This window comes from Schistocerca gregaria, chromosome 3 (assembly GCF_023897955.1).
Source record: "Schistocerca gregaria isolate iqSchGreg1 chromosome 3, iqSchGreg1.2, whole genome shotgun sequence".
In the NCBI taxonomy this organism is placed as follows: domain Eukaryota; kingdom Metazoa; phylum Arthropoda; class Insecta; order Orthoptera; family Acrididae; genus Schistocerca; species Schistocerca gregaria.
The window spans coordinates 562,199,270-562,226,936 of NC_064922.1; the positions used below are offsets into that span (position 1 = coordinate 562,199,270).

At 42.0% G+C, this 27,667-nt stretch overlaps 1 protein-coding gene across 1 annotated transcript in view; it reads right to left on the reverse strand.

Annotated features, from left to right (window-relative positions):
• The window catches only part of LOC126355462 (protein enabled homolog), a 501,028-nt gene extending 488,938 nt beyond the window's left edge, over window positions 1–12,090 (reverse strand). The window contains exon 1 of the mRNA XM_050005778.1: window positions 11,974–12,090. Within this exon, the coding sequence (XP_049861735.1) occupies window positions 11,974–12,039 (66 nt within the window). The 5' untranslated portion in view covers window positions 12,040–12,090. The remainder of the gene's footprint in view (window positions 1–11,973) is intronic.
• Window positions 12,091–27,667: the final 15,577 nt, after the last annotated feature.

The following is a 27,667-nucleotide window of genomic DNA, read 5'->3' on the forward strand; positions in this document are numbered from 1 at the left end:
TTTCATTATTGAGCTATATGGTTTTTAAAGTGATAATGGACGTTACAAAGGAACTTCCTTTTTATCGTGGATCAGAAATAGTAGTGCCCAAACAGTAGTCCTCTACAATAGACTGTGGGACTGAAGTAATGAACTTATCATTATCAAACAATAATATCAATTGTTTATACTTTCATTTAAAGAGCGTATGTGTCTGATGTACTTACTCCTTTGTAATTTTTACACCATTTTGGTACACGCTCTTGAATACATCTTCTTTGTCCATTTGCCCTACGTATTGCTCTACTCTGTTTATCGGTGCCGTGTATACTGGTATGTAATGAGACTCGTAGTATGTCGAGTCTTCTTTGAACTTGCATGTTCCCATGAGCCCATACGTGATGGGCAAGTGCTGTGTCCTGAGTCATAAGAAATAATGACTGTGATGTTTGGCAGCATAAAATCGTTCACTATACCGTTTCCTGGGATTGCCTCAGATGGTGCCTACGTTCTCATATTGCTTTGATTTTGTCGTTTACTCGCATGATATGAACATGTCATTATGCGTTTACTTGTTCATATGTGTTTAGCATCTCTGTCCCAATCCACAGTAATAATATAACGGTTTTTCATATTTCGATAACGGTTTTAGCCACTTTACAATATAAAAACTTGTACAGCTCAAGAGCAGTGACATTCTTCTGCCAGCATGTCTGTTTATACGGTAGTGAAATGACAACGAAGAGGAAAAATAATCTTATGCGTTCCTATTCGTAAGATTAAAATGACAGTACTAGAAACAGCAAGGTTTAGAAACATTTCTGAGGCAATGAAATTTCTGAATATTAATTTATTAGTCAGTTAGTCACATGATCATTCTCAAGTTTTACAGTTGCGCTTTTTTTAATCTTACCTGGGACATCGGACAGTTCAGCACGGGTTTTCAAGACGACAGGTATCGGATATTTGAGTTTGGGTTTCCATGACGAGAGGCAATTGTTTAGTTTATTTATACTTTTCGAGAAGGAAGGTACCTCATTTTTCACATATAAGTGTTGTTCTGTCAAATCCAACTAAGTTTTTTAAAACATAGATTTCAACTAATTATAACTTATTCATACAATTTACTTTTTAGAATGTAAAAAATGTTGTAGAATGAGTAATAGAAATATTAATGTGTTGTTTTAATTAGAAATGTTATAAAACATAATTAATGAAACAGAATTTTATAATTACAAGTGATTAAAAATCAACAGTAAGACTGCATTTTGTCGCTGCAACAGTCAGTAATCTTCTTTTGTTAAGTAAAACAAAACATTCCAGGCTTTTGTTTATTGTTATAAACGGTATCGATTGAAATAGGGCATCTTTAGTTTTAATAAACTTATAGGCTAAGTAAAACAAAGCTGACGCCGGTAGAAGCAAAGGTCCTGTGCTTTAAGTAACCTGCATTAAATCTGAAGATGCCCTAATGAGGACGAAATGCTTTGTAAAAGATTAGCCGTATATGAGACGCAGTGGTGAGAGGGAGCTGCGTGACAGCTCAAGATGAGCGCATTATATTGGAACCTCGTCTACATGGTCTAGGCGAGTGTTTAGGTCATCAAGACCATTAAAAATCCGAACGCTGAGAAAAAATTTGATGACATGAGCTGAATGCCACAAACACACGAGTTTTATTTATTTTCACGTAAAAACACTAAGTATACGGTATATTATTACAAATGTTTACCACGTATTACAAAGCAGTGCATTTTATACAACAGAATAATCAATAACTTTCTTTAGTCAGATTCTTATATCGTTAGTTTGTAGCACTATCTCGTAGGTGTTTTATCAGCAACAGTGCGGCCGAAGTTATTTACGTCTGCGTTCCAAATAAACCATTATTTTATCCAGCTGCGTAATTGCTCCTGTGTAATGACTTCAGTTTGGGCGCCAGTTTCCTCAGAAAATCCATCATCGTAATTGTCGTTGCATGCTTAAGAACGAACGGCACTGATTTCGTCAGCAGAAATCGTACAGTAGCCATAGTCACAATCATTTCGCACTTAATACCTATCTTTGCAAACTCTTCAACAGAAAATTCAGCAAAAATATTTCCAATCTGTTTTACCCATCTTATGTCATTATCTAATTTTTTGTCCATGAACACTGCCACCTTCACTCTCTTTCATGTCAATATACACTAGCAACAAACGGAGACAATACAGTACCATAAAGATCAATGTCAACTTGTTAAATGACACATTTCTGGGATGCGAGAACAGCAATTGTCTAAATTTAAATTCAGTAATTCTCGCCTTAGTTTGTTGCCGCTATTACGTCCAGAGTATCAAATACTGTAGCAATTACTGTAGAAGCAAGAGAGATCCAGATTAATAAAAGCCGGATAAAAGAGGTTCCGTTGTGATGTGGAGAATGGTCACCGCAGCATCCAGTGGTATTTTTATGTTTTGTCTCTGCAGCCTACATGTTGATATGCTTCTGTGGAGTGATGTGCCTGACACACTGAGGTGGATTGGACTCCAACGATAATTGTCAAACCAAATATTCTATCGAAAATTTTTATTTTCAAAATTAACAAAACCTCTCAAAAGCTTGCTTTTTGGAGTTATATGGGTCATTTAGACAAAATAAAACTAAAAATTCAAATATCGCAAAAATTAAAAATATTACTGTTTGTGAAAAATCATAACATTTTCTTTATAAATAGTTAAAAATTCCATTGAGTTTCCTCAAGATACAGTATTACAAGAAAATAATAGTATATCACTGAACTTACTAAAAGAACTCATTTTGGAAAGTATAAGCGAGAAATTTCCCAAAAAAGTAAAAATTCAGTTATTATCAAAAAAGCGTAGTTTTTATTGTTTGAACACAATAGTCATAAGATTTTGATTACAAAATAGAAGGAACATATTCATAATAGCGAAATGATAGGACTACAGTCAATTTTATATATTTGTAACACACATATTCGTTGAAGATAACGATTTTCGTCCACTTCAAGCAACTCCTCGCACATACGTCGAGTTCGCGGATTATATGCCACCTAATTATTCGGATAAGATATTGTCTATCTTACAAAAATATTAGACACGATAAAACATAGCATACTCACTTTATTGTTTCTCTGATGTCAAAATATATTTGAAATAAAATGCACTTACATTTCACACACTCGACCTTACTTGACACAACTCCAGTAGACTGCGGATGGCTGCTGTAGAGGGACTGACGCTTCCAGTGTGATGCCACTGGCTTTAGGCGTAGCGGTGTTGTATAACTATTAACAGATGGCGCTGCACACCCGATTTTCTCAGGTTTACGTACTTAATGTCGAACGAGGTTAAGACTTATCGGGACAGCCTTAACGTACCAATATGTTTTTAATTTTTGACAAAAACCTATCGCAGCGGAACGTGGTTTTAACGTTTAACATCATATCTCGAGGCGCGATAGACATAAATCAATCAAAATTAATCACGTTGCATAAGCATGTTCTGTAAACCAACTATTATAAATGTTGGTAGGTGAAAATTTTCGTATTTCTTTTCATTCGTGTCAGATACCGTCCCGATAGCCAAAACTAACTACTTACCTTCCTTCTCGGTGCTGCAGCTGAACTCACGCCCTTACCGTCATCCATTAATCTGTAACACCGTCAGACTTCTTCAGGTTACGGATTAGTGGACGGGGATCAGCCCCGTGACCGCCGGCCGGCAGGCTGCAGGGCGGCCAGTGCTGGACGCAGCCTACCACCGGTAAGCGGCTTAATTAACCCGGTCGCGCCGCAGCTGTTGTGCAGCGGTTGGCCGACACATGATCGCGTTTATTGAGCGGCGCCTCCGGGCGCCCACAGCTTTGCGAGATAGGGAGGCCAGCCACTTTGTTGCCACTGTGCAGTGCTGCCACGACGCTATCCCCCCACATTGCGAGCCGATCGTCTCGGGTAGCGTGATGACTTCGTCGCACTCTGTTGCTGGGTGCTTGATTTTTCACATCATCATCATTTAAGACTGATTATGCCTTTCAGCGTTCAGTCTGGAGCATAGCCCCCTTATAAAATTCCTCCATGATCCCCTATTCAGTGCTAACATTGGTGCCTCTTCTGATGTTAAACCTATTACTTCAAAATCATTCTTAACCGAATCCAGGTACATTCTCCTTGGCCTGCCTCGACTCCTCCTACCCTCTGCTGCTGAACCCATGAGTCTCTTGGGTAACCTTGCTTCTCCCATGCGTGTAACATGGCCCCACCATCTGAGCCTGTTCATCCTGACTGCTACATCTATAGAGTTCATTCCCAGTTTTTCTTTGATTTCCTCATTGTGGACACCCTCCGGCCATTGTTCCCATCTACTAGTACCTGCAATCATCCTAGCTATTTTCATATCCGTAACCTCAACCTTGTTGATAAGGTAACCTGAAACCACCCAGCTTTCGCTCCCATACAACAAAGTTGGTCGAAAGATTGAACGGTGCACAGATAACTTAGTCTTGGTACTGACTTCCTTCTTGCAGAAGAGAGTAGATCGTAGCTGAGCGCTCACTGCATTAGCTTTGCTACATCTCGCTTCCAGTTCTTTCACTATGTTGCCATCCTGTGAGAATATGCATCCTAAGTACTTGAAACTGTCCACCTGTTCTAACTTTGTTCCTCCTATTTGGCACTCAATCCGTCTATATTTCTTTCCCACTGACATTACTTTCGTTTTGGAGATGCTAATCTTCATACCATGGTCCTTACATTTCTGATCTAGCTCTGAAATATTACTTTGCAATCTTTCACTCGAATCTGCCATCACAATTAAGTCATCCGCATATGCAAGACTGCTTATTTTGTATTCACATATCTTGATCTCACCCAGCCAGTCTATTGTTTTCAACATATGATCCATAAATAATATCAACAACAGTGGAGACAGGTTTCAGTCTTCTCTTACCCCTGAAACTACTCTGAACCATGAACTCAATTTACCGTCAACTCTAACTGCTGCCTGACTATCCATGTAAAGATCTTTAATTGCTTGCAAAAGTTTGCCTCCTATTCCATAATCTCGTAGAAAAGACAATAACTTCCTCCTAGGAACCCGGTCATATGCCTTTTCTAGATCTATAAAGCATAGATACAATTCCCTGTTCCTCTCATAACACTTGTCCATTATTTGCCGTAAGCTAAAGATCTGGTCCTGGCAACCTCTAAGAGGCCTAAACCCACACTGATTTTCATCCAATTGGTCCTCAACTAATACTCGCACTTTCCTTTCAACAATACCTGAGAAGATTTTACCCACAATGCTGATTAGAGAGATACCTCTGTAGTTGTTACAATCTTTTCTGTTTCCATGTTTAAAGATTGGTGTTATTACTGCTTTTGTCCAGTCTGATGGAACCTGTCCCGACTCCCAGGCCATTTCAATTATCCTGTGTAGCCATTTAAGACCTGACGTTCCACTGTATTTGATGAGTTCCGACTTAATTTCATCCACCCCAGCTGCTTTATTGCACTGCAGTCTACTGACCATTTTCTCCACTTCCTCAAATGTGATCCTATTTCCATCATCATTCCTATCCCATTCTATCTCGAAATCTGAAACATTGCTGATCGTATTTTCACCTACATTGAGCAATTCTTCAAAATATTCCCTCCATCTGCCCAAGGCGTCCACAGGATGCACCAGCAGTTTTCCTGACCTGTCCAAAATACTTGTCATTTCCTTCTTACCTCCCTTTCGAAGACTGCTAATTACACTCCAGAATGGTTTCCCAGCAGCTTGACCCATAGTCTCCAACCTGTTTCCAAAGTCTTCCCAAGATTTCTTCTTGGATGCTGCAATTATCTGTTTGGCTTTGTTTCTTTCTTCAACATAACTTTCTCTGTCTACCTGAGTTCTAGTATGTACCCATTTTTGATACGCCTTCTTTTTCCTTTTACAGGCTGCCTTAACTGTGTCATTCCACCAAGCTGTTTGCTTCATTCTACTTTTACACACTACTGTTCCAAGATATTCTTTAGCCACTTCTAGTACTGTGTCCCTGTACCTTGTCCATTCCTTTTCCAATGACTGTAATTGACTACATTCAACTAACTGGTACCTTTCTGAGATCGCTGTTATGTACTTGAGCCTGATTTCCTTATCCTGAAGCTTCTCCACTCTTATCCTCCTACATATGGACCTGACCTCCTGCACTTTCGGCCTCACAATGCCAATTTCACAGCAGATTAAATAATGATCAGTGTCATCAAAGAATCCCCTGAATACAGGTGTGTCCCTCACAGTCTTCCTGAATGTCTGATCTGTTATTATATAGTCAATGACAGATCTGGTTCCCCTGCCTTCCCAAGTATACCGGTGAATGTTCTTATGTTTAAAAAAAGGAGTTTGTGATTACTAAGCCCATACTGGCACAGAAATCCAAGAGTTGTTTCCCGTTCCTGTTGGCCTCCATATCCTCTCCAAATTTACCCATAACCTTTTCATACCCTTCTGTTCGACTTCCAATCATGACATTAAAATCACCCATGAGCAGAACACTGTCCTTGTCCTTTACTCTAACAACTACATCACTGAGTGACCCATAAAAACTATCCATCTTATCTTTATCTGTCCCTTCACAATGCGAATATACTGACACAATCCTAATTTTCTTGCTAGACACTGTCAAATCTATCCACATCAGTCGTTCGTTTACATGCCTTACTGCAACTACGCTGGGTTCCATTTCTTTCCTGATGTAAAGCCCTACACCCCATTGTGCTATTCCTGCTTTGACTCCTGACAGGTAGACCTTGTATTCTCCCACTTCCTCTTCTTTCTCACCCCTTATCCGAATGTCACTAACAGCTAAAACGTCCAGCCCCATCTTACTTGCAGCCTCTGCCAGCTCTACCTTCTTCCCAGAGTAGCCCCCATTGATATTAATAGCTCCCCATCTCATTACCATTTGTTTGCCAAGTCGTATCTTAGGAGTCCCTGGTTTGTCAGTTAGAGGTGGGACTCCGTCACCTCCAAAGGTCCGAGGCATTTTGCTCTGATTGTTGCCAACATCATATTTAAAGTATCGGGGAAGCAGGTTGCTAGCCTTACTTGCCCCGAGTCCCATTGGGTTTTACGGTTGAGGGGGTAACCGGTGGATTTGGTAGTCTTTGCCGTATGAGCACAAAGGTGACCACGACTCAGAATATGACCGAGATGCCCTGCCTTCTTCCAAAGCAACTAGTATCCCGACTGTCGGAACCACTTACTTGGCCACTCATACGTTGCCCGTGGTTCATGAACTAGAACATGATTACAGGAACCCACACCATGAACCAAATTTTGCTGGTTTTACGACCAGAAAATATTCTCGGTGTACTGGTTCCGGCAATATGAGACTCTCTTAACTCTGTGAACAGTTTAACGCTTGCAGTGTGGCTAACGTAATATTACAGCGCTCGCGGGAACTGGCAATGGGCGACGGACTTGATATTATGTCACGACAGTTAGGATGTTGTTCCGCGATTTCGAAGCTATTTTACGTCTCCCGCAATCAGGACTGCAGGCTTCGTAGATGACAGTTGATCTATTAATCATTTTTGAATCCTTTGTTATTGTCTGCTGCTCCGTCGGCATTGTATCCTGAATTCTCTGTTTCTTGGATTTTGTGCGCTTTTATGATGGTGTTTTTAAAATGTGCAGTGAAGAGGAGAAACTTTGGAAGTAAATAGTTTACAAAGCACTTGCCGAGTCTACAGATGATCAAAACGAAGTATTTGATGAAGATTCAGATTACAATTCTAAATGCTTTTGGGGATGAGTTGCTGCATCGCATTGTTTTCACATATTATTATCATCATCAGCAAATGAATGCGTGAATAAGAGTCAAGTGAATGTAACGTGTATCTCTCCGTGTTTCGATCTGCACCAAACTGTCACTATGAATACAAAATTTTGTTTTTATCTTTGTTCTGTGTCTTTCTTTAGATGTAAATTGTCTGTAAAAGAAATATAAACAGAAAGACCCGTATTTGCTTGCAAATTTGATTAAATTTGATTACTAGAATTTCTTTCCAATTTTCTTTGAAAAATTCAAGATTCCCCTGGTATTCAAACTTCAACAGTAGCAATACCAAACTGTGTGTATTTAAAGCAGAAACCTAAAAATGTTTTCAAATTACAGCTTGGTATTTGTACACACACACGAAATATAACTCAAAAAAAAAAGAATCCAGATATTTGAGCAGTCCACAGGTAACGGCAGGTACCTACGTGACCAGCTACAACATAACAGCTAACAAGGGGACTGTACAATCTTCCCTTCGCCGATTTGATTCGTATTAACAGCGCGTGTGAGGCACGAAGAGGACTTTAACGTAGGCAAACAGGAAGACGTAACTCTCAATCGAATTTGAAAATTATAGGCGTGCTCTGTAGGGCCGCTAGCGTTGTTCACGGTGTCCACAGCGAGCGAGTTAGTTTCGCAAGCGCGAAGCCTCTGAATCGAATGTCACTCCCGGTAGTATTTTTTTTCATTCCCACATAATTCTAACATCAGATTTATTATGACCGTGCAACGTGTCAATATTTATTCATTCATTCGTTTACTATTTCCCTAATCCTTAACATGAACGCCGGTGGTCTAGCGGTTCTAGGCGCTCAGTCCGGAACCGAGCGACTGCTACGGTCGCAGGTTCGGATCCTGCCTCGGGCATGGATGTGTGTCATGTCCTTAGGTTAGTTAGGTTTAAGTAGTTCTAAGTTCTAGGGGACTGATGACCACAGATGTTAAGTCCCATAGTGCTCAGAGCCATTTGAACCATTTGAACCTTAACATGAAAACAGGAGAAAAGGGTATTTTTCCTTAAGAAGATTGGAAATGAAAAAAGAATACTCGAGATCTTTCAATCAAATCAGTGTGTTCACTCTATTTACATTATTGCATCTGCATTGAAGTGTAATATGTAACCCATGCAGCACTGCATGAAACTGATCACAGAAACATGAAAAACAATAATCATTGCTATGTATGTAAACATGTACCTTATTTGTATCATGTAACAAGCATCTGTAAGTAACATGTGTGTGGACATGGCCTTTTGGACAAGATACTGTGTGTTTTTAAATATTTTAGCGATGACAAGCGTTTATAATGTGCTGAATTTTATGCATTTGACATCTTGTGCATGAGGTTCAGTGTAAAATGAACATGTTTCTTGAAATTACTGCAAACAGTTGCCTTTTGTTCTGTTCTTGCAATTTTTTATATATGGAATAACAAAAAATTGATGAACAATACAGAAGACGTCTGGTTGCAGTAATTTCAAGAAATCTTTATTCATAACAGTCGCAGTTTTCCTCGTCCGTAATGGATAAAAGTTTTAAATGAATATGTTTCACTGCAAAAATATGTTTAAGACCTGAAGACGACAGCAAATAGTGTTGAAACGGATTACTTAGAATAAAAAATATTTTGTGCAATCTTTGCTTTTGAATGGTTCTTAACAATTAAAACAGATCGGCCTTCAATACTCTCATAATGACAAAATTCAATAATCATCGCGATATACAGCAGATGTAATGAACGCCGAATTTTCACATGTCCAAGGACTTTTTAAATTTTTATTTTTTTCATTTGTGTCTATTGCAAAGCAAACTTGATTTACATTTACTTCTCGGTCCTCATACAATTTCGCAGCGTACCACGCAAGTAGAAACATAGCACCGAGTATTGGTGTAGATAATTCACAAAAAGAAGTAGTACAGGCAGCGAGGTTCGATCCAGAGACCTCGCGCTTATAAAAGTAAGCGCGTACTAGCTGGTATGCGGATCCCTTTTATATTAGCGACCACACGAAGTATATAAGCACGCTCAAACTTTTCGAACTCTATTTCCTCGGAAACGGTTGAGAGTTGCGCCTTCCTATTTACACATGTAGCCACTCACTCTGAATGCGAATCATATCGGTCAGGTGAAGTTTGTACTGTCCGCCTGTGAGTGGTAAGTCACTGGATATACAGTCGACGGTAAAGGCGTTCACTTCTACGTCTGGCTAACCTGATTTACGTTTACTGTGGTTTCCATACTCGCATAAGGCAAATGACGGTACCTTCGAAAATAACGCTACAGGTTCCTTCAAATTCCCACTTCAAATCCAACTACTACCTTCGTCGTTGTTGGGACTTTCAAGCATAATCTTCCTTTCGTGAGTTTCTGATCAAGTTTCTTAGTATTTCAAGGCCTCCTCACAAGTAGTTGGTGGAGCTATTCGTCAAGGATGTTAAATTTTGCACCTTGTTACGAGGGGATGGTTCTCATTATCATTATTATTATTATTTCTCTTTCCTGTCTCAGACCTTAGGTCTGGTTAAAAATGGAAAGTGACGCGGACCTTGATCAAGCGTGACTTCCTTTTAACTGTACGATATATGTTATATTGCATTTAGGAACTTTCGGGTAATTGAACATGTATCAATAATTACAGATTTCTATAGTTGTATATATACGTTTGGATGTAGCTGTATTGCGTTGATGTACTGGTGGATATTGTGTGTTATGACTCCTGTAGTTGATAGTATAATTGGTATGATGTCAACTTTATCCTGATGCCACATGTCTTTGACTTTCTCTGCGAGTTGGATGTATTTTTCAATTTTTTCTCCTGTTTTCTTCTGTATATTTGTTGTATTGGGTATGGATATTTTTATTAGTTGTGTTAATTTCTTCTTTTTATTGGTGAGTATGATGTCAGGTTTGTTATGTGGTGTTATTATTATTATTAATTTCGTATTCACAGTTTCTACACTATAAAACCACTACAGTATACAGCGAGTCACAACATACAATGATGTGATTCACGTGTTACATATATAAAATCATACTGTGTTAGCTCATAAGTTAAATGATAGCTGAAACGGTTATGTTAGACAAGTGAGATAAAATATCTGGGGTAGGGGGGAGGAAGAGGTGGAGGAGACGGGGTGGAGGCAGATTGTGAGTCTTGTTTGAATACCTCAGTCGGTACAGCATCTGCCCGTGAAAGGCGAATGTCACGGCTTCGATTACGTACCCAGTACGATATTTTAATCTACTGGAAATTTGGAGATAAAATAACATTCTGTAACTTTCTGGTAGGAAGTTCATCCTTAAAAGTATTCTTAGCGTTTCTGTAAATCGGAAATTTTATACTCTCTTCATCGTATTCTGTCTCTCTCTCTCTCTCTCTTGCTTACTACTGCCTACTGATTTCTTTTTTACACCAAAACAATTACAAAATGCCTTGCAGAATATAGAGTAGGGATGCTTAGGGTCGATATCGCGGTCTTTGGAGAGGAGCACAAGTCGGAAATGGGGGGAAGGAGTTTGGCTGTCCCCTTCAAAGGCACCACCCTGGCATTTACCTTATGCGATTAACCACGGATAAACTAAATCTGGTTCACCGTACGGGGATTGGAACCGCCGTCCTTTACTAGTGCACTACCTAGCGCTGTCACAGATCTGAAGATGTGAATAGGCGAGAAAATTAGTACTCGTAGTCAGAATGTTTGTTGCAATCGCAGGCAGTTAACAAAAGTCTAAAATATATCAGCTCTTTTGCGGCACACTTTCGTAGAATACGGCATGGATACTGCTACAAAATGCTCTCGTGCAAAAGTATGAATAGACGACAAAGTAAAATACAGCCACTGATATTCCTTTTATGCTCGTTGACAGAAGTATACCTGCAAAGTAAACCACATAATTCGGTGCCATGCTTGCGCAGAAGAATGGCACAAAAGTATTTTGCTCTTAGTTCCATTAATTCCATGTTGTCGCCGATTGGTGGAGTAGTTTTAGCCATGCGAAGTAATGATCAAAAAGTCATTTAAATAGGCGAAAGTTGTCGGCGAATGCAGTGGTGATGTTGCACCAGTTTACCGGACGCCGAGGCAGAAGTGTGCCCTCGTCTCGAACAGAGCGTCGGGCACGGCGCGTGCGGCAGCTCTGGAGCAAATGCCGGCGCGCACTCACCTGTCCGGCGAGCAGCAGCAGCAGCAGCGCGACGAGGGCGGCCGCTAGGCGGCACGACTGAGGCATGACGTCACGGACACCATGATAGAGCGCCGCGCACCTCCCGGCTGGAGCAGGCCCGGCCGCGGACTGCGGGCGCCGGCCGTGGGCGCGCCTACCGCCGCCGTCAGCCTGCCCCCACCGCGGAAGCTACGCGCATGCGTAATAACAGCGGGGTGCGGATCGCGCACGGCGGCTCGCGGAGAAGCGCCAGAGGCAAGCACACAGCAAGCCCAATTTGATACCGTACAGGCAGGCGACAGCGCAAACACTGCGGGCTGTTTGTCGCTGCCGTCGCGCTCACGATACGTGTGTGACAGATCTGCGAACGGTGCTCAAACTCCACCGATACAGGAATACCGGAGGCTACATACTCTGGGTTTCCCGCAGGCACAGTTCTACTGCGGTGCAGTTAACAGGTGCATCACTGTGAAATGGGAACGTTCTCTAGAGTTGAAGTACGTTGGCCAATACGACTTCTGTGGGCAAAACTAAATCCCACACACATTCGCCGAGAATTTCTCATGATATATGGGCCAGATGTAACGTTTCGTCCATCTGTAGTAAAATGATGTCAACAATTACAACAAGACCATACAAACGAGGGTGGGTAATGCTCATCTTGCATCACGCCAAACGGACGTTGAAACGTCCGCTTAGAAAAATTTATGAATTACTGTGCTGATAAACCTCTTATGTTATTTGATTTTCAAACAGCTGAGCAGAACTGAACGTACTCTAGACATTACTCTCTTTACTTATTCTGATCAACACTAAACTGACACACAATATTTTTAGCGCAACGCAATCTGACTTTCAATAATCTCTACAAAAGAATGGCTCTGACTAACAATAACCTATACCTTTCATGAATCACTTACCTCACAAAAATCTTCGTTACTCGAACTACTGCAATACAGCGAGCGCCAATACTGCCAGGTTAAGTAAAAGATTCTAACTACTGAAGGCATTAACTACTGATAGGCATAGTTAGCAAATGAAAGATTTTGATAGAGAACAAAAAATGTATTTACCTTAATATATCAAATATTACAAATTTACTCTTTCTGATGGACACACGTCCAGATCGCCCGCTCTTAAAATTCCGCCATTTCTCTCCCCACATCCACCACTGCTGGCGGCTTATCTCCAACTGCGCAACGCTACACGCTGTTCACATCCAACTGCCCAACACTACAATAGAGAATATTTCAATAATGCCAACCAGCCACAGACTGCACACAGCACAGCCAGTGATGTTCATACAGAGCGCTACGTGGCGTTACCAATATAAAAACCTAAACAGCCTACTTACAACGTGAGTGATACTGATCTTGTACCATGCGCTTTATATATTTTCGGCGCGCTGAAAGAACATCTAGGGGGGGGGGGGGCATATTTTCCAATGATGAGGACGTTCACGAAGAGTTTTTCATATGGCTCGGTAACCAAGGAGCGGATTTCTAGGGGCTGAGTAATTGGTAGAACTTTCCGATCGTTGTTTACAGAGAGTTGGCACTATACTGAAAAATAGTGTCGTGTACCTGCGTCACTTTTAAATGTAGTACAGCGCTCAATAAAAGGTTGCTTGGCCTGAGATAATGCACTGAGATGACAAGTCATTGGATACCTCCTAATAGCCGGCCGCGGTGGTCTCGCGGTTCTAGCCGCGCAGTCCGGAACCGTGCGACTGCTACGGTCGCAGGTTCGAATCCTGCCTAGGGCATGGATGTGTGTGATGTCCTTAGGTTAGTTAGGTTTAAGTAGTTCTAAGTTCTAGGGGGCTAATGACCACAGCAGTTGAGTCCCATAGTGCTCAGAGCCATTTGAACCATTTGAACCTCCTAATATCGTGCTGGACCTCCTTGTGCCCAGCAACTAGACGTGGCGTGGGCTCAACAAGTCATCAGAAGTCCCCTGCACAAGTATTGAGTTACGATGCCTCTACAGCCGTCCATACCGCTATCCCATGACTTTTGTTGCCTCATTGTATTACGTAGCTTAGTTTTTGAAGTCCCCTCGTTTAAGTCATCCCCTTAAAAATCTCGCTTTGAAACGCTGTAAACGGTGAATAACTGTACGACAAAGTTACATCATCCCCAACGCTGACGCAACGCACGACGTAAGGTAGTGGTATTTGGACGTGCTCATGACCACATCATAAACGATGTAGCCTGATTTGTTGATTCATCAACGCGAACTCTCCAACGTGTCTACGAGGAATGGTTACCAGTCGCATCCATACAACACCTGCATCTACGCGTACATACGTACTCCGGAAACCACCGTAAGTGCGTGGCCGAGGGCAGTCATTTCCCTTCCTGCCCAGTCGCAACTGCAGCCTGTGTTAAAACCACTCTCTGTATACCTCCGTACTAGATCTAATTTGCCTTAACTTTTGTTCGTGGTCGTTATGCGAAATGTGCCTTTGCGGCAGTAAGATCGCTCTACAGTCAGCTTCAGATGCCGGTTTTCCAAATTTTCTCAGTAGCGTTCCTCGAAAAAACATCGCTTTCCATCCAGGGTTTCCCATTTCAGTTCCCGAAGTACTTCTGTAATACTTGCGTTAACAAATCTGGCAGCGCGCCTGTGAATTGCTTCGATGTCTTTCTTTACTCCGAGCTATTACGGATTAAGAATGGGTCGCACTGGTGTTCTATATGCCGTCTGATGTACAGCTGAAAAGCACTTGCCTAAAATTCTCCCTATAAAACGGAGGCGACACTTCGCCTTCTCCACTACAATCCTTACGTGCTCATTCCATTTCATACCCCTCTGCAACGTTACGCCTAGATATTTAACCGACCTGACTGTACCAAGCAGCAGACCACTAATGCTGTTTCAAACATTACAGGAAGTAATGTAGGTTGATTCTTACAAAGAAGAAGACAGCAAGCAGCTACTACTAATACTGCTAATTATTTAAGTAAATAGTGCCGTAACCGGTTTCGAACTGGCAAGTTCATCATCAGATGGCTGTTCACATCCTTTGCAACATACCCTTTACATAATCCTCATTTTTCGATTTTTATTCTTCCATTGTGGCGAAATCTTCTTGGTATGTTGGTACCCTACGGTAGAAAACAGTGTTAGAAGCGCCCTATGTGAACATAAATTTTATCCAAACGATGAAATACAGAGTAAACAAATATGTGAGGTTAAGTGGTTATGGTACTTACATCGAAAATTCCGCGCAATTTTATTGCGAAGTTGCAGGATTGTATTTTTTGGAATATTTGAATATCTGGCTTTAGGAAAAATGTAATCCACACAATTCCGAAGACTGCAAGAGCTTACAAGAGCAAGAAATAACACACAATCAGCTTAACAGCTCAGGCACCTAAGTTGCTGAAAAGAATAATATACAGAAAATTGGAAAATAAAATTGAGGAAGTGTTAGATGATGATGATCAGTTTGGCTTTAGGAAAGGTGAAGGCATCGGAGAGGCAGTTCTGACGTTGCGATTGATAATGGATGCAAAACTAAAGAAAAATCAACCCACTTTCATAGGATTTTTCGACCTGGAAAAAGTGTTCGACAATGTAAAATGGTGTGAGATCTTCGAAAATCTAAGGAAAATATGGCAAGCTGTAGGGATAGACGGTAATACACAACATATACAAAAACAAAGAGAGAATAATAAAAAGTGGATAACAAAGAACGAAGTGCTCGGAAGAGGGTGTAAAACAGGGACATAGTCTTTCCCCCTTGCTATTCAATTTATACATCGAATAACCAATGATGGAAATACAAGGTTCACTAGTGTAATTAAAATTCAAGGTGAAAAGTTATCAATGATGAGATTCGCTGATGATATTGCTGTCCTCAGTGAAAGTGAAGAAGAGTTACAGTATCTGCTGAATGGAATTAACAGTCTAATGAGTACAGAATATGGACTGAGAGTAAATCGAAGATAAAGTAATGAGGAGTAGCGGAAATGAGAACAGCAAAAAAGTTAACATCGAGATCGATTGTCACGAAGTAGATGAAATTAAGGGATCCTGCTATCTAGGCAACGAAAAAACCAATGACGTACAAAGCAAAGAGGGCATGGAAAGCAGACTATCACTAGCAAATGGGCATTCCTGGCCAACAGAAGTCTACTAGTATCACACATAGGCCTTAATTTGAGGAATGTAATCTGAGAATGTACGTTTGGCGCACAGCATTGTATGGTAGTGAAACATGGACTGTGGGAAAACCGGAACACAAGAGAATGTAAGCATTTGAAATGTGGTGCTACAGACGATAAGGTAAGGAATGAGGAGGTTCTGTGCAGCATCGGGGAGGAAAGATATATGTGGATAACACTGAAAAGGAGAAGGGACAGGCTGATGGGACATTTGTTGACATCGGGGAGTAACTTCCATGGTACTCTAGGGAGCTGTAGAGAAAGACAGAGATTGGGATACATCCAGCAAATAATTGAGGAGGTAGGTCGCAAGCGCTACTCTTAGATGAAAAGGTTCGCACAGGAGAGGAATTCGTGGTGGGCCGCATCAAACCGGCCAGAAGACGATGACTCAAAAAAAAAATCATATCATCGCAATAAAATGGTTCTGCACACTGCAGAAGCTCCATGCCACTCCTGTGTACCACGTAGTGCGCGATGTGCAGAAATTTGGCATTTTGAACTCAATAGCTACGATCTTTTCGCAGATAGTCAAAAGAGAGCATACAGACCAGTTACTGTGTTCCCAGTGCAAAAGGACTGTAGGGAAGGGGAATGGCTCGATATCAGGAAAACAATGAAGATGAAAAAGGTGTAGTAGACCGTCAGCTTGTCTTCGGTTCCGAAGCCAAGTTGTCTTTGGATAGAAAATCGAGTCTGGAAGAGACTGACCTTCAGTGCCTCACCAACTATGCATATGGTGAAATGGGAAATACTCCAGTAGATAGACTGCGGTTGAGTCGGTGTAAGTAGATCCTGACAATTGCAATGGGCTGGGAGCGGCTGCTTCGGGGGCCTATCTCGACCAATGACGTAACGCTATTTTATAAACGTCACTAAATGCCTCGGTGTTGTCACAGCTCTGTAGACGGCTACTGTTTTCGCCTGCAACCCTTGGCGTTTCGCAGTTGAAAGCTGTCAACGATGCTACAAGCTGTCAGGGACCCTCTCACGCAGTCTCCACTATAGCACTTGGATCCCCAAGGCTCCTAAACCTAAAGTGAAAAGGAAACTGGACGAAGAGTACCCTAGCCACTAAAATTACCTTCTCTCCAATACTAATTTGATGATCCCTTGATGCCTCACAATGTGTCCTACCAACCGAGTCCTTCTTCAAGTCAAGTTGGGCCACAAACTCTTCTTCTCCCCAATTCTATTCAATACTTCCTCATTAGTTATGTGATCGACCCATCTAATCTTCAGCATTCTTCTGTAGCACCACATTTCGAAAGCTTCTATTCTCTTCTTGTCTAAACTATTTATCGTCCACGTTTCACTTCCATACATGGCTACACTCCACACAAATACTTTCAGAAACGACTTCCTGACACTTAAATCTATACTCGATGTTAACAAATTTCTCTTCTTCAGATACGCTTTCCTTGCCATTGCCAGTATACATTTTATATCCTCTCTACTTCAACCATCATCAGTTGTTTTGCTCCCCAAATAGCAAAACTCCTTTACTACTTTAAGTGTCTCATTTCCTAATCTAATTACCTCTGCATCGCCCGAGTTAACTCGACTACATTCAGTTATCGTCGTTTTGCTTTTGTTGATGTTCATCTTATATCCTTCTTGCAAGACACTGTCCATACTGTTCAACTGCTCTACCAGGTCCTATGGTGTCGCCGACAGTATTACAACATCGTCAGCAAATCTCTGTTTTCACTTCTTCTCCATGGATATCAATTCCCACTCCAAATTTTTCTTATGTTTCCTTTACTGTTTGTTCAATATACAGGTTGAACAACATCGAGAATAGGCTAAACCCCTGTCTTCCTCCCTTCTCAACCCCTGCTGCTTTTTCATGCCCCTAGACTCTGATAACTGCCATCTGGTTTTTGTACAAATTGTAAATAGCTTTTCACTCCCTAAATTTTACACCTGCCACCTTCAGAATTTGAAAGACAGTATTCCAGTCAACATTATAAAAAGCTAAAAACCTGGGTTTGCATTTCCTTAACCTATCTTCTAAGATAAGTCATAGGGTCAATATTTCCATGCGTGTTCCAACATTTCTACGGAATCCAAACGGATCTTCCCTGAGGTCGGCTTCTACCAGTTCTTCCATTCTTCTGTAAAGAATTCGCGTTAGTATTTTGCAGCCGTGGCTTATTAAACTGATAGTTAGGTAATTTTCACATCTGTCAGCACCTGCTTTCTTTGGGATTGGAATTATTATATTCTTCTTGAAGTCTGAGGGTATTTCGCCTGTCTCATACATCTTGATCACCAGATGGAAGAGTTTTGTCATGGCTGGCTCTCCCAAGTCTATCAGTAGTTCTAATGGAATGTTGCCTACTCCCGGGGCCTTGTTTCGACTTCAGTGCTCTGTCAAATTCTTCACGCATTATCATATCTCCCATTTCAGCTTCATATACGTCCCATTTCCATAATATTGCCCTCAAGTACGTCGCCCTTGTATAGGACCTATATACACTCCTTCCACCTTTCTGCTTTCCCTTCTTCACTTGGGATTGGTTTTCCATATGAGCTCTTGATATTCATACAGGTGGTTCTCTTTTCTCCAAAGGTCTCTTTAATTTTCCTGTAGGCAGTGTCTATCTTACCCTAGGGATATATGCCTCTACATCCTTGCATTTTTCCTCTAGCCACCCCTGCTTAGCTATTTTGCACTTGCTGTTGATCTCATTTTTGAGACGTTTGTATTCCTTTCCACCTGCTTCATTTACTGAATTTTTACATTTTCTCCTTTCATCAGTTAAATTCAATATCTCTTCTGTTACCCAAGAATTTCTACTATCCTTCTTCTTTTTACCTACTTGATCCTCTGCTACTTTCAGTATTTCATCTCTCAAAGCTACCCATTTTTTTCCACTGTATTTATTTCCCCTGTTCTTCTCAACCGTTCGGTAATGCTCTGTCTGAAACTCTCTGCAATGTCTGGTTCTTTCAGTTTACCATCTCCTTAAATTCCTACTTTTTTGCAGTTTCTTCAGTTTTAATCTACAGTTCATAACTAATAAATTGTTGTCAGATTCGACATCTGCCCCTGGAAATGTCTTGCAATTTAAAACCTGGTTCCGAAATCTCTGTATTATCATTATATAATCTATATGAAACCTTCCGGTGTATCCAGACTTTTTCCACGTATACAGCCTTCTTTCATGATTTTTGAAAAAGTGTTAACTATGATTAAGTTATTCTCTGTGCAAAACTCTACCAGGCGGCTTCCTCTCTCATTCCTTACCCATGCCCATATTCACCTACTACTTTTCCTTCTCTTCCTTTTCCTACTATCTAAGTCCAGTCCTCCATGACTATTAAATTTTCGTCTCCCTTATGTACCTGAATAATTTCTTCAATCTCTTCTTCCTAGTTGGCATATAAATTTGTACTACTGTGGTAGGCGTGGGTTTCGTGTCTACCTTGGCTACAATCGTTCATTATGCTGTTCGTAGTAGCTTATCCGCGTTCCTATTTCTTTATTCATTATTAAACATACTCATGCATGACCGTTATTTAATTTTGTATTTATAACCCTGTATTCACCTGACCAGAAGTTTTGTACCTTCTGCTACCGAACTTCACTAATTTCCACTATATCTAACTTTCACCTATCCATTTATCTTTTTAAATTTTCTAACCTACCTGCCCGATTAAGAGGTCTAACATTCCGCGCTCCCATCCTTAGAACGCCAGTTTTGTTTGTCCTCATAACGACGTCCTCCTGAGTAGTTCCCGCCAAGAGATCTGGATGGGGGATTATTTTACCTCCTGAATATTTTCCCCCAGAGGACGCCATCATCATTTAACCACACAGTAAAGCTGCATGCTCTCAGAAAAATTACGCCTGTAGCTTCCTCTTGCTTTCAGTCGTTCGCAGTGCCAGCACAATAACGCCGTTTTGTTTGATGTTACAAGGCCAGTTCAGTCAGTCATCCAGATTGTTACCCCTGCAACTCTTCAGGAACTACACGTTTGTCTGGCCTCTCAACGGATACCTCTCCGTTGTGGTTGCACCTAAGGTACGGCTATCTTCATCGCTGAGGCACGCAAGATTCTCCACCAACGGCATGGTCCATGGTTCATGGGGGAAAGTGTATATCGATATTTTTTGGGAAAAAATCGATATTTTTATCAACAACACTATTATGAACGTGTACGATACTATACAGCAGTGTATGTGTTATTCTCAATAACAGTGCAAATATCCTATGTGCATGCATGCAAGTCCAATGGAACAGGCACTGCAGCGACTAGAGACGTTGTGAAATACATTAAATGTATTCACAATTGCGAATATGGACAACTATCAGCTGTAGAACGAAGCCGGATTTCCCGTTTATGGTGAGCTGTCGCCTTACCATTTGATTATCCGTGCACGACTCACGGCCACACCCAGAATTACATATGTAGTCAACCATGTGTCTGCAATACATACTCGTACATCCATCATGTATATTCCCTTACAGGTGGATCGTAATTCGGAATACCACAGGCATTGCAGCATCGTATTTATCTGCCAACACTGGCAAGAGACTGTCAAGTAAACTGTCTCCCCTGTATAGGCATATTCATAATAGATGTAAAAGTACGGGTTGTAGACACATGGTTGAAAGACATGTATATTCCCTTACAGGTGGATCGTAATTCGGAATACCACAGGCATTGCAGCATCGTATTTATCTGCCAACACTGGCAAGAGACTGTCAAGTAAACTGTCTCCCCTGTATAGGCATATTCATAATAGATGTAAAAGTACAGGTTGTAGACACATGGTTGAAAGACATGTGGAAGTTTGGGTTGGGTCCTGACTTGTGCACGGATAGCCAAATGGTAAGGCGACCGCCCGTAATAAGCGTGAAATTCGAGTTCCGGTCCGGCGAATGTTTTCACTGTCGTCATTCCATTCTACAGCTGAAGATCGTCCATATTCGCAACTGCTAATAGATTTAATGCGTATGAATACTTGCCCGGAACCGCATCGACGCATAGATGACGCTGCCGAATGGAAGTTCCTCTGACCACATGCCTTGTGTTCCTCGTGTGTTTCAGGCTGTGTGATTGACGCAGCGTACTGTACGCAGTAGAATGGTCCTGTATTCGTGTCGGGCGCAAACTGAGATGGTGTTTTTGTAAGGCGAAGCAGATGGAAACGGCCGAGAGGCAGCACGACTATACCAAAACAACTACCCTCACAGACACCAACCCCATCACACAACATTTCAAGCCCTTTGTGTGATCATTGGTACAGAGAGGCTTCTGCCTCACGACCGTTTCCATCTGCTCGGCCATACACAAAAGCAATCTCCGCTTGTTCCCGGACTATTCTACTGGCTACAGTACGTTCCGTCAGTCAGACGGCCTGCAGCACACAAGGAACGCAAGACACGTGGCCAGAGGAACTTTGATTCGTGAGTGCTATCTACTGTGGTAAAGATGCAGTTCCGGACACATGTTCATAGGACCCTGCTTTCCTCCATTTACAGTCAGGAAATTGTCCCTGCATTTTGTCGGTTTTATTAATGCTCACCCTGTACACCTTCCACTGCCTTTGCCGCCACTTGCCGTCTGTGAGTTGTTATTGCAAGCTGACGTCGAACATAGGGAGATGGTCACGTGACTTGACCGTGTATTTCAGTATCAATTTTTCCTATATTAGGTTACGGTTTCTATAATATACTGTCTAAACTTGCAGTCTCTGTTTAAATAATTACGCCATCTGCAACTTATTCTCTGAACTGTCAACTCTTAACCCTCTGTAGCAGGCAATATTACAATTATTATTTTGAGAATTGGTACAGCTTCATTAATGTGTAAGTGGAGTACGGTGCTGACATTTCTACTTGTTGTTTAACTCTAAGGAGTAGATAATCGACAACACTTTTAAGGATTCTGCACCAAATTTTGCATTTTCAGGAAACTCTCGAAAAGTAATAATGTGGGAATTTGTGATAAAATACACCTACTATCAAACTTTCAAGTTTGTAGTTTTCATATTTCATTACGAAACTCTTCGATTTCCGTGGGAACTATTACAGTAATGGTCTCTGAGGAGACTGAGCCTTAAGGTACCACTGTCCGTATGAGCTAGCGGATTTGGGTGCTCACGTGATGCGAAAGGCTATGCCGGCGACAGCTGTACGGCAGCAACCAAGCAGACCGGGCCACGTTGTCGGAGACAGACAAGGTGTCTCACAACGGCCATTCTTCATTTATGCCATCCTGATTCTTCCCTTTGTTTCGGACATGCTGATTTTGTCAGTAGTAGTATACAATCCTATAGAGGAAGCCCACCTCCGAATCAAGTCCCAGAACTGCCATTTTCGTTAGACGCTAGTTCTCTAATGGGCGGAAAACGCCTGCAGCCGACCCATTTTGAATGGGAAATTTCACATCTTTGAGCCAGTTCCAGGTGGCCTTCTCTTTGCAGTTCGCAGAGACCTGTCATTCACTGAAAGCCTGATTGGGATCTCGGAAAACATTACGACTTTTTTCGCTAGCAGCGGACCAATACTACCAGCTGCATATGTGCAAACGATGACTTAGATTAATTTTACGCTTACCTCCACGAAATGCCGCAAGGAATGATGCCTGGTCACTGTCTCTGCGTTAGAGTGCTGCAGCGCTCATGTCTGACCGGTAACGACCCGAGGATTTTTGGTGAGGTAAGAGATTTGTGAAAGGTATAGGTTAATGTTAGTCAGGGCCATTCTTTTGTACGGATTATTGAAAGTCAGATTGCGTTGCGCTAAAAATATTGTGTGTCAGTTTAAGCACAGTCGTGTATAATTGTTCTAATGGGACGTTTCAGCTCCACCATTTTAAGATTTCATCATTATCGCCAGGTTGCATTACAATATAAAGATTAGCATCATTCCCTGAGTAGCACTTGTCGTTCAAACGGCCATGGAACTACTCTTGAAGACTGTTAATAAACAAAATAGAAAGGAGCAACACGGAACTGATATGGATATCATGAACACATTCCCAGAAAATATGTTTTACTACGATGAAATATTATATGAATTACAGTACTCCGTTTGGTTATAAGACATTATGCACTAATTACACAAAATCGATTACGTTAATGTTACCTGCTGGATCTGCATAACATGCACGTATTTGTCGCACATTGCCAAGAATTTCCTTCGTTTCGCGTATATCAAGTATATTGAGATCACAGAAAGACGGTCAAAGGAACGTGCTTGACAGTAATTAAAGCGTTCTCACGTAGAAAAGTCCGGGCTCAATTTTTAATCCCTTGTAACTCATGTTAAAACATACACTGAAACGCCAAACCAACTGGTATAGGCGTGCGTATTCAAATACAGAGATATGTAAACAGGCAAAATACGGCGCTGCTGTCGTCAATGCCTTTATAAGACAACAAGTGTCTGGCGGAGTTGTTAGATCGGTTACTGATGCTACAACGGCAGGTTATCAAGATATAAGTGAGTTTGAACGTGGTGTTCTAGTCGGCGCACAAGCGACGGGGCACAACATCTCCGAGGTAGCGATGAAGTGGTGATTTTCCTGTACAACCATTTCACAAATGTACCGTGAATATCAGGAATCCGATAAACGTTAAATATCCGACATCGCTGCGGCGGGAAAAAGATCCTGCAAGAACGGGGCCGACGAGAAGTGAAGAGAATCGTTCAACGTGTCAGAAGAGCAACCCTTCCGCAAATTGTTGCACATTTCAATGCTGGGCCATCAACAAGTGTCTGCGTGCGAACTATTCAACGGAACATCATCGATATGGGCTTTCGGAGCCTCGCCTGGGCCCTTCAACACCGACATCGGGCTGTTGATGACTGGAAACATGCTGCCTGGTTGGACGAGTCTCGTTTCAAATTGTTTTGAGCGGTTGGACGTGTACGTGTATGGAGACAACCTCATGAATCCACGGACCCTACATGTCAGTAGGGGACTGTTCAAGCTGTTGGAGGTTCTGTAATGGTGGAGTGATATGGGACCCCTGATACGTCTAGATACGACTCTGACAGGTGACACGTACGTAAGCGTCCTGCCTCATCATCTGCATCCATTGATGTCCATTGTGCATTCCGACGAAATTGTTCAATTCCAGAAGGACAATGCGACACTCCCACAAGTCCAGAATTGCTACTGAGTGACTCCACGAACACTCTTCTGAGTTTAGACACTTCCGCTGGCCATCAAACTCCCCAGACATGATCATTCATGAGCATATCTGGAATGCCTTGCAATGTGCTGTTCAGGAGAGATCTCCACTCCCCTCGAACTCTTACGAATTTATGGACAGCCCTGCAAGATTCATGGTGTCAGTTCCCTCCAGCACTACTTCAGACATTAGTCGAGTCCACGCCACTTCGTGTTGCGGCTCTTCTGCGTGCTCCAAGAGATCCTACACTATATCAGACAGGTGTACCAGTTTCTTTGGCTCTTCAGTGTAAATTTATTAGTATACATCAGTAACACTATCTCATTATTAATCTATTCTTTCCTCTTATCATAACAAAACTGTACTAGTAATTACAAAATTACTAAAACTCACTTCTGAGTCACTTCACTGACGCCGGCCGGAGTGGCCGATCGGTTCTAGGTGCTACAGTCTGCAGCCGCGAGACCGCTACGGTCGCAGGTTCGAATCCTGCCTCGGCCATAGATGTGTGTGATGTCCTTAGGTTAGTTAGGTTTAAATAGTTCTAAGTTCTAGGGAACTGATGCCCTCAGAAGTTAAGTCCCATGGTGCTCAGAGCCATTTGAACCATTTCACTGACACTACGTATTTGTTATAGCTTGGGGAACCAAAGAACTGAAATGTTCGTTCTTTTTCGTCTTCAAAGTCATCTCTGACCTCTTTAAATAGTTTCAGGATATCCACAGTTCTTCCTGCAAAATCATTATTATAGCCCTCTAATCTGTAAGAGGAATGACTTTCCGTCAGTAAAGCAGCAGCTTCGTTATACTGAGTGTGTAAGAACTCCAGCATAGCGTACAATCTATTCCAAGGTGTGCTCACTTCTTGTTTCAAAGATGAGCAGAGGCCACTGCATTTTGCTGTATTTTTTGTTGCTGCAATGTTCGGGGCACGCTATAACATCGAACGTATGGCTAAATGTTGTTTATACAGTGAATATGTCAAGGAGCATTTCTTGATTTTCCAAGGTTTTTATTACATTGTCACTCTCGCTGGGGACAAAAAAAAAGCATGCAACATGTCTAACAAAATAAAACAATCAGCTATCATTTCTTCTGCTTCTTTCATAATATCTACTCCCGTATTCTTGAAGGCCTCAAATTTAGTTGTAAATAGAACATTATTCACAAGAGGCCAACCTGTGTTCAAGTAATTTGCGAATCAGTCAGCATATCATCTGTCGCAGCACGTGTTCTATTAATAACGCCCATAATAACAGAAGGCATTAAGTTGTTTCGAAATTCATCAGCGTCTTCCTTGATGTGTCTTCTTATAGTAGAGAAACGTGGTGTGACATCCCAAACGCTGACTTCTCCATAATGTGCACCTAGATCTACTAATTCTTGACCTAGTTCTCTAAAACCTTCACCAGAAACAGCAGTGAAAGGTTTCGCGGCTTTAGCACATATTGGAACACCCTTCGCTGTTACACATTTTTATTGCTTAAAAGAGATGTGTCAGTATGGGATTTCTTTACGACTGTATTTCTTTAAATGAGTCCTCTCCGACTGGAAACACAACATGTAGAGTTTATGAACGACACTTATTCAGTAGACTTGGTGTGTTTGTCTGCAGCCAACAGAAATTTACTCCAGTACATTCACTTGTCTCGTGTAGTCGATTGAGGCAAGGAAGTAGATAGTTTAAAGGGGGTTTTAGACCCTGCAGTTTCTTCAATGTGTGTGCGCTGATTTCAATCTTACTTCGTACTCCACTTGCTTCCTCACGCTGCTTGATTACACACACAACAAACGGCGAATGAGACGCGTGTGCTGGCTGTAGTCGTGCAGGGATAAAAACGCGTTTAGCATCTCTGGAGTCAAACATCAAAGGCCCGTACACAAACAATTTGACACATTTTACAGTTTGCCAAACATTTAACCGTGTATGGTGCTGCTTGACGTGGTCGTCAAGCATAAATCGTGTTGAGAGAGATTTTTACTGGCGGGAAGTTTGAGAAGATGGCGGATATTGTTTGTGTCGATGTTTCGCCGCCTTAGTTAAATGAAAAATAGTTTTGTAAAAATTTATCTCACTGTATCGTGAGATTCCACAACCATGGAAACTGCTCTGACAGATAAAAATAAAATAACATTTACAAAAATGATAGCTGTGTCGCATCTTTCGCAGGACGAGGTTAAGAAGAAAATCAATATTCTACGCATAACATACAAGTGGGAGTGCAATGGAATTTTTGATTCATCGAACTTCTTTGGGTCTTCTACGGACGATGTGGGCTATCATGTCTCCAGGTTGTGGTATTTTAATGTACTGACATTAGAGGACAAAGTAGAAGAGAATATATTTTCGTATATTTGTGTCTTCTTTTCCAGTGCAAGGGCGAAGTAACTCTAACCAAATTATTAAAAGTTTCACTGTCCACTTGCAGAAAGTTGATGTAATCGTGCTTTGTCTGCATTTGTGACCACTCTGGCTATAGTCAAAATACTAACACGAACAGCGTCTGTTTCAGAGTGGGATTAAATTGGCAAACTTTGTTTATGCATGTAAGGGCTTGTTCGACAAATCTGAAATCTGTGCTAGGTAACGGTGAATTTGATAAACATAGTTGCTCGTTTACGGAGCCCTTGGATACTGCCGTGGTTTCTGTGCTGGGTCACAGTAACAGTTGCGGGAAGCCTATCCAATTAGGCTGTGCGCTGCCAACATCGCAGTCTATGTTCACTTACTCGGTCTTGCGGAACTCAATTGTGCATTCTAGCGGCTTCAATGCCCACGCGGGATGTGATTCTGCCGCTGGGCCAGACTGCTTAGGCATACACGGACTGGGTGAGATGGATGAGAACGATTCACGGCTACTTGAATGTTGTGTCCAGTACCAGCTGTGTGACTAAAACATACACTCCTGGAAATGGAAAAAAGAACACATTGACACCGGTGTGTCAGACCCTCCATACTTGCTCCGGACACTGCGAGAGGGCTGTACAAGCAATGATCACACGCACGGCACAGCGGACACACCAGGAACCGCGGTGTTGGCCGTCGAATGGCGCTAGCTGCTCAGCATTTGTGCACCGCCGCCGTCAGTGTCAGCCAGTTTGCCGTGGCATACGGAGCTCCATCGCAGTCTTTAACACTGGTACCATGCCGCGACAGCGTGGACGTGAACCGTATGTGCAGTTGACGGACTTTGAGCGAGGGCGTATAGTGGGCATGCGGGAGGCCGGGAGGACGTACCGCCGAATTGCTCAACACGTGGGGCGTGAGGTCTCCACAGTACATCGATGTTGTCGCCAGTGGTCGGCGGAAGGTGCACGTGCCCGTCGACCTGGGACCGGACCGCAGCGACGCACGGATGCACGTCAAG